Source organism: Pseudophryne corroboree, chromosome 2 (genome assembly GCF_028390025.1).
Source record: "Pseudophryne corroboree isolate aPseCor3 chromosome 2, aPseCor3.hap2, whole genome shotgun sequence".
NCBI classification, from domain to species: Eukaryota; Metazoa; Chordata; class Amphibia; order Anura; family Myobatrachidae; genus Pseudophryne; species Pseudophryne corroboree.
This window is the reverse complement of record NC_086445.1, coordinates 879685294-879697811: the sequence shown is the minus strand read 5'-3', so window position 1 is coordinate 879697811 and position 12518 is coordinate 879685294. Positions and strand designations below refer to the sequence as shown.

The following is a 12518-nucleotide window of genomic DNA, read 5'->3' as shown; positions in this document are numbered from 1 at the left end:
ACCATGTGCACTGCAGGGGAGGCAGATATAACATGTGCAGAGAGAGTTAGATTTGGGTGGGTTATTTTATTTCTGTGCAGGGTAAATACTGGCTGCTTTATTTTTACATTGCAAATTAGATTGCAGATTGAACACACCACACCCAAATCTAACTCTCTCTGCACATGTTAAATTTGCCTACCCTGCAGTGCACATGGTTTTGCCCAACTGCTAAAAAATTTCCTGCTGCGATCAACTCAGAATTACCCCCATTGTACCTCTCTGGTATGACTCAAGTTCAAGTGGAGGAGGTAATCATATAGGATATCAGAGGCCTTGTAAAGGGTACTATGGCCTGACAAAATCTCCTAAGAGGGAAGGAAGGAATTAACTGCAATACATTCCTGCTTTCTCCCTGAAGACTTGACTCAGGAGAGGAGAGTGTATATCTTCCCCCCAAGGTTGAAGAGTAATGAGAAACATGACAATTACTGCACATTTCATCCATTACATCAGAAGAATTTCTACACAAGACCTTACCACCGGATTGTGACAATCTCTAACATGCTCCGAATACCAATCATTAAAAAGGAATAAATCGTTACTTATACGGATTTTCATTTCTTCCTAGCAGGACATAATGCTTGCAATGCACATTAAAATACAGTTCATAAATTCAGAAGGGAAGCTATATGGCTTTTAGGAAATATAGATGAAACCTACAGAACTTTATCTAAGACTGAAGACAGGCAGGCACTAAGTGCTCTTCCTGCATACTGAGCTTGGCATTTATAGGCTCACCTTGCCAGCACAATGCATGCAGTGCAGAACCAGAGCTCCTGCCACTCTAGTGCGGACATGCACACAGGAATGATGCAAGTAGCATTCTTAAAGAAACAATTCAGATCCTAATCGTAAAAATGCCCATATACCACTAACTGGGCTCTAATCAATAGTACAGGTCACCTTACAGCTTTACTACCAATGTCGGCGCCGGGATCCCGATCGAACTCCGGCGGGAGTCCTCACTGGTAAGCCGCGGAGGGGATACACGTTAGGGTTTAGAGTGTGGGGGGAAGATAGGCACCCCCACGGAGGGTTAGGCTGTGCTGGGGGGGGGATTAGGGGAGGGGAAGGTTAGGGTTAGGCTGCGGGAAGAGAGGGTTAGGGGGGAAGGTTAAACATACTTACCTGCCAGTGTCAGTCATATGACTGCCGGCATCCCATCCACCAGGATAGCGTATGTATTGCCATATGGCAGCATACAAATATCCATGAGTTCCTGCCTGGGTTTCTTCTTTGGATAAGAAGTGTACAATATGCTGCCTTTCTCCCCTCTCGCTTCTTTTAATCCCCCTTCTGCGTGGTGGTTGATAGACAGTTAATAGGTCGACAACATAGGGTAGAGGGTCAAAAGGTCGACAGTGTCATAAGGGCTACACATGGTATTTTTATTCCCCCCTCCCACACATATTTTTACAACTTTTGATACATTTACCATTTCATAAACGATTACTTTTAGTAACCTTGTGGTGAGCGAATCGGAGTGAGCCACCGAGCATGAAGCGTGGCGAGCGGACGCATTTCAACACATTTGGGTAAAAAATGTTTAAACACAAAATACCACCCAATTTTTGTGTGTCAACCTTTTGACCGTGTCGACCTTATGGAGTAGACCTAATGACTGCATCTCTTTTCAACGTCTATCTTCTGTATCACCCTCCCCCTTTATCAACATTTCAAATTCATTTATTTGCTGTTATTCTTGGTTTGGTTAATTATAAATAAAATTAATAATAGTAAAATAATTAAGTCGTACACATTTTTTGACTGGGCTCAATGCTTTATTTGTATTATAATGTACATATTATGCTATTGCTTTTATGTATGCTGTATTTTTTTCCAACTATTTTTATAAATAGACTAAACAAATATCTACAAGTCTGGTGTGAGAGTGGGCCAAAGGGGGGTGAGTCTTGGTGTGTTGTCATATCTACGCCGTTACAACGGCAATTCCCCTTTCTCATTGTTTTATTGAATTGACCCCATAATATAGAAGGGCAGTTATGGAACACTAAACAGCAAACTGACTAGTCACAACCTGCACGTGTTCCAAAGTTCCAAGTATATAAATGAACTAAGAAGTAAGTGACTCGATGGTCCTACTGCTCATAATACTTATTTTTATATTTGTAGGCTCTCTTAAGAAGTTGAATTATGTTACAATGACCGTAGCCGTGCGATTTTGCACGCTTTGGTAGAAACATCTGACATAATGGTTTATGGAGTAAAGTTGAAAATAAAAAATAATGCTTGTGGTGTGTGAATTCAGATACAGATATCCGGCCACGAATGGAGAAGATTAATATGTATGATGCTGAAACCTGTAGGAATATATTGAACATCACATAGTTCTACATTTTTCAGAGAAAAAGTAGGGGGAAAAAAAAATAAATTTATTGAAGTTGTGAGCATGTGGGCCGGATTCAAATTAGTAACATAGAAACATAGGGGTCAATTCAAATTAACACTCACAGTGCACGACAGCCACAGCCTGACTGAGTCAGTGACCATTTGGGGGCAGAGAAGGGGTGGTACCAGACACAGGGTCATGCGAGACCTGCTGCGTCCGAGGATAATTGATCTCTGTGGAAGCCACAGGGTCTGTTCACATAGGTGAGAACCTATTTACATCAGAGGCCTCCTGCTGCATTAGCATATGTCAGCATTGCTGCAGCTTACAAAGTGAGCAGTGATATTAAGAGATAATAGATTTTGCACCATTGGCGTCTGACACCGTCTGAGAAAGCTTTGAAGTTGCTCTAGGACAGGCTTTTTCAACCAGTGTGCCGTGGCACACTAGTGTGCCGCGACCAGTTGCAGGGTGTGCCGCAGAGCCAGAGCAGCTTCCTGCACCTTCAGAGTGAACTGTTGGCCCAGGCTCTTCTTAGAGGATCAGTCGTGCTCCGGCCGTGACCTATGCCTTGAAAAGATTGTGATATCATAGCTCACAGCCGCTGAGCTCACCACCCAGCCAGCCCACCTGCCTGCATATACATCTTTCAGTTCCTGCCTGCATACACAGCTTTCCTTGCCAACCCACATCCACACCTGCCCGACCGCCCGCTGCTCAGTATTCGCAGAACTCCACTATGAACAACCCCCGCCACTAAGGGACAGGGAGGAGGACAGCTGATAATAATATTTGTGATTTTATTTCTCCTGTGGGGAAAAATAGGATTTCAGTAGGATTTATGTGGGGAGAATAAGAATTTATGGATTTGTGGGGGTAACAATGTGAATAATTCATGTGGGGAGCAATAGGATTTATGTGGGGAGAAATGTGATTGATTTATGTGTGGAGCAATAGGATTTTTGTGGGGAGCAATGTGATTGCTTTTTCTGTGTAGGCCAATGTATGTGTGGATTTTTTTTTACTGTGAGGGCCAATTTGTGTGTTTTGTTTTTTTTCTGTGGGGAACTGATGGTGTGCCTTGGCAATTTTAAAATATTGTTCGGTGTGCCGCGAGTAAAAAAAGGTTGAAAATCACTGCTCTAGGAAGTTATAATAGTGCACTTTTCCCATTTCCTGTTCTCACGTTCTATTTCCCAATTAAGTAACAGTGATTTTGGAAACCAGTGTAAGCAAATTAAAGGCTAAGTTTCAAGGCAACAGTTTTATGTTGAGACGTGTAACTGTATGCTTTCTATGATTTAGAAAGGCCATAAGCAGAATAAAATGGTAAAAGCCAAATAAGAAATAAAGCAGACAACACCATATGTAGCATTCTGTGAGACTGAGGAACTTATTATGAACCGATGGCAGTATGGGCACAGCGCGCATATGTGTAATTCTGGGGGAGATGTATGAAGCAGTGAAAAGAGTGGAGAAATCACCCAATGCAACCAATCAGCTGCTACCTATAATTTTATAGAATGCACTTGATAAATGTTACTGCAAAGCTGATTGGTTGCCATGGGCAACTTCTCCACTCTTTTCACTGCTTCTCACCCTCTTGCCTCTTATCTGTGATAGGCCCACACATTTTTAGTATGATAAGAAAACCATTCAACAACAGCATGGCTTTTACCTGGATCTGTCCCTTGCCCATGATCTTATCCACAATCTCATTATTGTCTTTGTTGAGTTTGCTTTTATCATAGCACTTTTCATAGCACAAGATGCGCAGGTACTGGGAACCCTCCAGCTCAATTTCAAACTCCTAAAGGGATGAATAAGACAGAACTTGCTCAGTATTAATACACCTGGTGCTTGCTGTATATCTGATAGCTAAATAAAACATCTATTTTGGTCAACCATTTATTAGTTCTGGAATGCCCCCCCCCCAATTAAGCACCTTGAGCCCTATTGAAGAAAGAGCGCTATATAAATAAAACTATTATTATTAATATCTATCTGATCCACTCCACATGGGATATAGCATCCGCTTCCTCTTTCTTACGATTTTCTAGTTGCTTGTACTGGAATTGATTAAATATGTTAAAGCTACATAAATTGTTTCATTTTGATTAAGTTACAGCACATAGTAAACCAGGAGCAGAACACTGTGTCCTGTCGGGATCGGTATGAAATCCCGCCAATCATAATCCCGACGGTCTATATACCGACACCCATTGACCGATGGTCGATATCCCGACAAGGTCGAAATACCGACACGGACTAAATACCGACATGTAAAATACCGACAAGGTCTAAATACCGACATGTAAAATGCCGACAGGTCGAAATACCGACATGCATTTTTTGATGTTTTTTTGTGTGTATGTCGACATAAATCAACATGGACACCATATAAAGTGTACCGCTGCGCTCGCCATGCTTCGGGCACGGTGCCTCGCTGCGCTCGGCACACTATTATATTCCCCCTCCAGGTCCACTGGGACGGTAAAGTATGAACAAGTCGGTTTTAATGAAAAAAAATCATGAAAAACTTGTGTCGGTATTTCGACCTGTCGGCATTTTACATGTCGGTATTTAGTCCGTGTCGGTATTTCGACCTTGTCGGGATATCGACCATCGGTCAATGGGTGTCGGTATATAGACCGTCGGGATTATGATTGGAGGTAAAGTGACTGCATCCCGTCCTGTCACATGGGTCTTCATGGAACACATCTACAATATCACACTTCCGTTACTTTACAAGGAAACAATTGGCAGCCACTGTCCTTCTCTATTGCTCACCTCATTCCACTCAGGCTCTGTAGTGTCACGGAACACTCTGGTTTTAGCTTTGCTGACAAAATAACCAAATGAATCCACTTCCAACGTGCAGTAGGGATCTGTTAAAGAGGAAGGAAGTAACAACATTCAATGCAATTGTCACAAAATAGTCAAAGTAAACAAAAAGAAACTGTAATCCTCTGCACTGTATGCAGCCTCTAAACAGAAATGCATGTCACTCAATCTACCCCAGTTGTGTTGACAGCCTACTTTGGGGTTCCTCAGGAAAGGCAAACAGCAGACTTCTACTCAGAGCTCAAAACCGCCAACTAGGACTAAGCAAGAACAAACTCCCTTGCTTCTGCCTACTGTACCTCTTGCTGTATTATCTTTCATCACTACAGACGGCCTGTATTCATAGTTACTATTTTAGCGCTCGTCTCTCTCATCGGCTCTTTAAAAGCACATCTTATGCTGCTTTCACATCGCAAACCCTGCTTTTAAAACGTTTCTTAAAACGGGTCTGAGCAGTTAAACCCCCTTCACATCGCATGTTGTAACCAGTATATTACCATTTCATTACCGTTTTGGTACCTTTCACACTGAACCCGTTTCACCCATAGAAAACAGTGGTTGTCATTGTAAATGGACTTTTCTGTCCTCCTACTTTTGTCACCATCCACATGCCCATCACTGCCTGGCTGCCCATTGCCCTGGAATCAGCATCAGTGGTGGTACCGGAGGTGGGAGGAGGATCAGGAGCAGTTGTGGCAGTCTATCACTGCCCCATGTCGGTGGTGCAGGAGCTGGGAGGAGCAGCAGAGGCAGCTGAGTCATAGGAAACCCGCAAGACTCTTATCCACCCACTGCTAGAAACACAGTTAAGCTGCTGCAGGGCTCCTATTCCAACAGCTGCATAACGAGAGATCCGCCAGAACCTGTGTCCAGGAGCAAAGGGTACACCGACTTCAGCGCAGACTCAGAGTACCGGGACCTGTGTCAAGTGAGGCAGGATCAGGCTGGAACATGCTGTCCCATCTATCTCCAGCCTGCGGCAGTGGTGGATCCATAACCCCTCTTCCCCAGAACCGGAGCTAAATGTGTGAAAATTGTTACAGATACAGGTGAAACTCAGAAAATTAGAATATCGCGCAAAAGTTCATTTATTTCAGTAATTCTACTTACAAGGTGAAACTTATATAATATATAGACTCATTACATGCAAAGTGAGATATTTCAAGCCTTTATTTGTTGTCATTTTGATGATTTTGGCTTACAGTTTAAGAAAACCAAAATATCTGAAAATTAGAATATTACATAAAATCAATACAAAGTGGATTTTTAATACACAAATGTCGGCCCTCTCAAAAGTATATGGGGCATTAACAAGAGAAAGATGAGAGACATGAAACCGAACAATGCAGAAGAGCTGAAGGCCGCTATTGAAGAATCCTGGTCTTCCATAACACCTCAGCAGTGCCACAGGCTGATAGAATCCATGCCACACCGCATTGAGACAGTAATTCATGCAAAGGGTGCCCAAACCAAGTACTGAATACATATGCATGATTATACATTTTAGAGGGACGACATTTCTGTATTTAAAATCCTTTTTTTTAATTGATTTTATGTAATATTCTAATTTTCTGAGATTTTGGATTTAGGGGTTTATTTACTAATATTCGTGTTTTTGCCGTTTTTAAGGGTGTTTGAACTCGAATGGTATCGGGTGCATTTTACTGCAACTTTTTGAATCCTGATACGGTTATTCACTAAGCTGCCGAGTTTTGCACAATCGTTTTTTCCGATGTCGATGTAATATCAGGCAGTGTTTTACGGGAGTGATGAGTAAAACACTGCCTGACAAAACACAAGGAATCCCGGCCGGATCTGTGAGATACGTGCAGGGCTTCATTGTGTACCTTAAAAAGTTGTTTAAAGTCTTAAAAAATCTGAAAAAAATTGCGTGGGGTCCCCACTCCTAAGCACAACCAGCCTCGGGCTGTGAGTGAGGTTACTTTCGGTCAACTTCTGACCGCAAAGTTCCCACCATTGGCTACAATGGAGCGCATAGGCGCTACATTGTATCTGTGCCGTGTGCTGCCTGACAGACACTACAGGAGCACACAGCCAATCAGGAGAGTGCCACGACGTTGCGCTCCCTGATTGGCTGAAGGGACCCTCTTTGACAGGAGTCAGGGGGGGTCCTGGCAGTCGGGGAAAAGGGTCCCATGTGTAAACATGGGACCCCTTTCAGTGCGTGGTCGGGTTTCCGTTTTTTTTTTTGCCAAGTACGTGGATTATTCAAAGGTCGGATTCTACCCTGGATTATGTGAGTATAATTTTTAACACAGGTACCCCAAGGATTCTACATGGAGAAGAGGACAGAGACTCGTGTGAACATAGGTAAGTATGTATGTATGGAGGTGTGCATGTATGTAATAAACTTATACTTTCACGGTGTGTGTGTCCTGTTTTTTTGGGGGTATTTTTTTTAGTAGTAGTACTACAGGTACCAGCGGGCCCGGATTTCCACCGCATGCTGGTACTTGTGGTTCTCCAAGTACCAGCTTGCGGGGGAGGCTTGCTGGGACTTGTAGTACTGCTACTAAAAACAATATTCACAATTTTTTACAAGGCTATCAGCCCCCCATCCGCCGCCCTTGGATGGGGGGGGACAGCCTCGGGCTTCACCCCTGGCCCTTGGGTGGCTGGAGGGGGGGGGGCTACTCTTGATTTAAGGGGTTCCCACTCCTCCAGGGTACCCCGGCCAGGAGTGACTAGTTGGGTATGTAATGCCAGGGCCGCAGGGACCAGTATAAAAGTGTCCCCCGGCTGTGGCATTATGTACCTGGCTAGTGGAGCCCGGTGCTGGTTTCAAAAATACGGGGGACCCCTACGCTTTTTGTCCCCCGTATTTTTGGAACCAGGACCAGGCGCAGAGCCCGGTGCTGGTTGATTAAATATGGGGGAACCCCTGTCATTTTCCCCCCCATATTTTTTCAACCAGGACCGGCTCAAAGAGCCCGAGACTGGTTATGCTTAGGAGGGGGGACCCCACGCAATTTTTTTTCAGATTTTACACTAAACAGACCCTTTCCCATAGATAACCATGCACAGATCTCACTGATCCGTGCATGGTTATCCAAACTCGACTGGAAAAAGCAGGTCTATTTTTTTGCTGCTTTTTTTATCGAATCGAAAAAAAACAGACCCGCACTTGAGCACTCAGAAACTAACACCCAAATACGAATGAATAGTGAATGCCCATATTCTATGAAATAACAGCCGCGTTTGACCGATGGTCTATTCATTCGTATTTCGGAACGTTGTCATTCAAACCATTACGAATAGACCAGACACTGCCGAGATTGGTGCTTAGTGAATTTCCGGATTGGGACTTAGAAAAAAACACACAAATTGGCCAAACTCGGATTTTTAGTAAATACTGGCCTTGGAGTTTTCTTAAGCAATAAATCACAATCATCAAAATTACAACAAATAAAGGCTTGAAATATCTCAGTTTGCATGTAATGAGTCTATATAATATATTAGTTTCACCTTTTAAGTAGAATTACTGAAATAAATGAACTTTTGCACAATATTCTAATTTTCTGAGTTTCACCTGTATAAAATATATATATATATATATTAAAATAAGACAGTTGTGGGTTAAGTTTTGAGGTGTGGGTCCCCCTGAATTGCTTTGGCTGGGCTGCTCCAGGGCATCACAATATAATACTTACTTTAGCACTCTCTAGCACGTTTATTGTTTTTTTTTTTATATACGTAACCATTTTCACACATTTAGTTTTCACTCCTGTACCACTAACACTCCCAATATCTGCTCTTATCTAGCCAACTTTTTCACATACTTCCTCACTAGTGTGATGCGTTGGGGTGGTTCTGGCTGGCCTGTTTTTGGGGATGTCCCACGCCCTAGACTTGAACACCTTAGAATGTTGGGGACTTACCAGACTATGAGGTTTCCATGAAGTGGTGGGTAAGCCCATAATCATTATGCAAAAAGCCTCATATTGCAAAATGTATTTGAATTAATAATGTTTGAATAGTGCACCTGCACTTGTTCTCTCTATCTCTGTGCCCTAATCTCCCCCTGACCTGTCTACCTTTGTGCCTAACCTCCCCCTGACCTCTCTATCTCTGCGCCCTAACCTTCCACTTACCTCTCTATCTCTGCGCCTTAACCTCCCCTCTGACCTCTGTATCTCTGCGCCTTAACCTCCCTCCTGACCTCTCTATCTCTGCGCCCTAACCTCCCCCTGACCTCTCTATCTCAGCGCCCTAACCCTTTTAAATAATAGGACATGCAAAAGGGTTGTTTTTTCTTAAAAAAATATTGATTTATTCAAAACATGCAGAAGTAGGCAGAACCTTTACGCCTACTTCTGTGACATCATAAATTGGAGTGAAGTTGGCTGGTCTGATGAAGAAGTTGGTTAGGTGTGTGGGGCAGTGTTTTAGTTGGACAGATAAGTTGAATGGTTGGAGGAAAGTTGGTCTGGTGTATGGCCAGCTTCAGTTGCACACAGATATACAAGTGCCGCATATCAAATTAATCAGCAGAGTCTCCAGGTGCGTCCTAGCCACTTTCTTGTCAAAAAAACAAACAGAAAACGTATGGTTTGTTAAGCTTATGTTATAGCAGTAGCCTGCTCTTCCCAGTTCTGGTGATATAGAGAACAGTAACTTTATATCATTGCTCAATGCTTTTTATTTTGGTTAAGATTTAGGGGCCTATTTATCTACTTTTTTTTTTTCCTTCATAAAATTAAGTAGAAACTGCAGCTTCTGCATACATTTATTTACTCTGCTATGTACTAACAGTCTAATGAAGTAGATTTCTATGAAATCTCCTGCAGAGTGCTTATTAGAGCTGCAGAACGCAGTCCCTATTATTATCAAAGGGGACTACGATCTGACCCCTATGTACCAACCTCTGAAAAGCGAAGCTTTAAGCCTTTGGAGGCATAGTAGCAGGAGAGAGGTCTTTCAATCCCCCTCCCACAGCCTTCATCTGGCACCGATTCAGGAACCTCTTCCAATATGCTGGGAAGTAACTCGCAGAGACAGTGGTTATCACTACTGCTGTCCCTGAGGGTTTCACGTAGTACATAACAGGGTATTTTTAATAATCGCGCCAGAACCACTACTAATACATAGGCCTCTTGGAAACAATACTTAAAATTTTTCCCTTTTCAGACTGATGACAAAATTAATAGAAGAAACAAAAAAAACCAATGCAAGCTAAAATGGCATGTGTTTTTAAAGAAATGTCAAGTTAGTTTTCCTTTGGAGGGCAGGTTGCATGCTGAAACCTTATATTACTATCTTCAGCATCATCATCATCGGTTTACTACTGTAAATTGTACTGCAGTGAATTTCAGTATAACCAGGCTGAAAGAAGTTCAGGCTTCTTCTCTTGAACTTCTGTATGTGATTCATCATTGGGAGACCTACATGACCCTGTCACAGTGGCAGGATCCAGTTAGCCTGCACATGAAAGGATTCTGAGCTTAACATGTCAGCTCTACTTAGCTGCTTGTGATCAAAAGCTATTTTACAGCATGGGAGTTCAGCGTAGTATATAATCTGCCAAACCATATCCTGCCTGATTGCATGGTAACAAAAAAGTGCTAAAAGGCAAACGCCACTTTTTTTTTAATTTTATACGCAAGTCATTAATTCTACCACTTAAAATAAAATATTTTACCATAGATTCCATTACCTATCTGCTTCCAGTCATCTGCTACAGTGAGTCCTCTAGTTTGAATGAATACATAAACCAATGGAACCCAGCAGTCATATGTACTGGTTCTGTGCCTCCGATGTTGGCGTGAACAAGTCACACTGCTCGGCCCAAATAGCATCTCAGCTAATGAATGCTTGTACTGCGCATACCACCCTGAGAAGTGCTGTGATGTGGGTGGCAAATGTGGGAAAGAGAACAAAATGCCCAAATAGCATTTTTATTTTTTAACATCACAGCGGTTTACGATAACAAGGACTACAGAAAGAAAAGCTGCAAAGGGTAAACAGAACCATATAAAATATGGTATCCGGTCCTTAGGTCGACAGTACTTACATCGACAGTCATTAGGTCGACCACTATTGGTCGACTTGGTCACCAGGTCGCATGAACAAGGTCGACTTGGAAAAAAGTCGACATGAGTTTTTCAATTTTGTTTTTAGTTTAATTTTCTTTTTTAGCTTTTTCATACTTTACGATCCACGTGGACTATAATTGGGAACGGTAGCGGAGCGAGGCACCTTGCCCGAAGCATGGCAAGTGAAGCGAGCCATGTGAGGGGACACGGTGCACTAATTGGGGTTCCCAGTCATTTTACGAAGAAAACGACACAAAAAACAACTTTAAAAACACGTCAACCTTTTTCCATGTCTACCATGTTTATGTCGACCTAGTGACCATGTCGACCTAGTTACTGTCTATGCTATGATCCACACCCATAAAATACATGAACCTACTTACACATGCTATAAAACTACATATTAGTATACAATACTGTAAATTCCAGATGTACAGTATTTGGCACAAAAAAATGTATGCTCCATTATAAGGAATACAGGGGGTTAATTCTGAGTTGATCGCAGCAGGATTTTTGTTAGCAGTTGGGCAAAACCATGTGCACTGCAGGGGAGGCAGATATAACGTGCAGAAAGAGTTAGATTTGGGTGGGTTATTTTGTTTCTGTGCAGGGTAAATACTGGCTGCTTTATTTTTACGCACGCTGCAATTTAGATTGCAGATTGAACACACCACACCAAATCTAACTCTCTCTGCACATGTTATATCTGTCTCCCCTGCAGTGCACATGGTTTTGCCCAACTGCTAACAAAGTTCCTGCTGCGATCAACTCAGAATTACCCCCACAATGTGGTCTGTTTAGTAAGTGCTACTTAGTGCAGTATTTCTTTTCTGCCCTTTATCGCAAACATTAGAAAACTTTATTTATAGCAATGCAGATGCAGGCGGCCCATATGAAAAAGGGCTGTCCTTTGCATCTGCATCCTCGGTTATGCCACTGTGCATGCACCGGTTAGCATCAATGATGTTGATCAGAGAGCCATCCGGAGGAGCGCTGAAGAGAGAAAGAGAGAGAGAGACGGCCAGGAGAACAGAGGGGAACAGGAAGAGAACACCTATTCCCGGGATGCAGTTGATATTCCTGACAGATAGGATCATGGCAGTCAAAATACCAACCTCTGGAATCCCGAACGACTAAATGCCAACGGAGGACAGAATCACGGCCTCAAAATACAGACAGCCGGAATCCTGTTCGTAGCTACAGTGGGAAGCCCTCGCAGGGGGAGGTTA

General features: G+C 42.8%; 1 protein-coding gene across 7 annotated transcripts in view; it reads right to left on the bottom strand.

Annotated features, from left to right (window-relative positions):
* The window catches only part of ABR (ABR activator of RhoGEF and GTPase), a 725529-nt gene that overhangs the window by 65590 nt on the left and 647421 nt on the right, over window positions 1-12518 (bottom strand). For all 7 annotated transcript variants that reach the window (XM_063955968.1, XM_063955969.1, XM_063955971.1 and 4 more), the window contains 2 exons: window positions 5183-5280; window positions 4071-4202 (listed from right to left, as the gene is read on the bottom strand). In XM_063955968.1, coding sequence (XP_063812038.1) covers window positions 4071-4202; window positions 5183-5280 — 230 coding nt within the window. The remainder of the gene's footprint in view (window positions 1-4070; window positions 4203-5182; window positions 5281-12518) is intronic.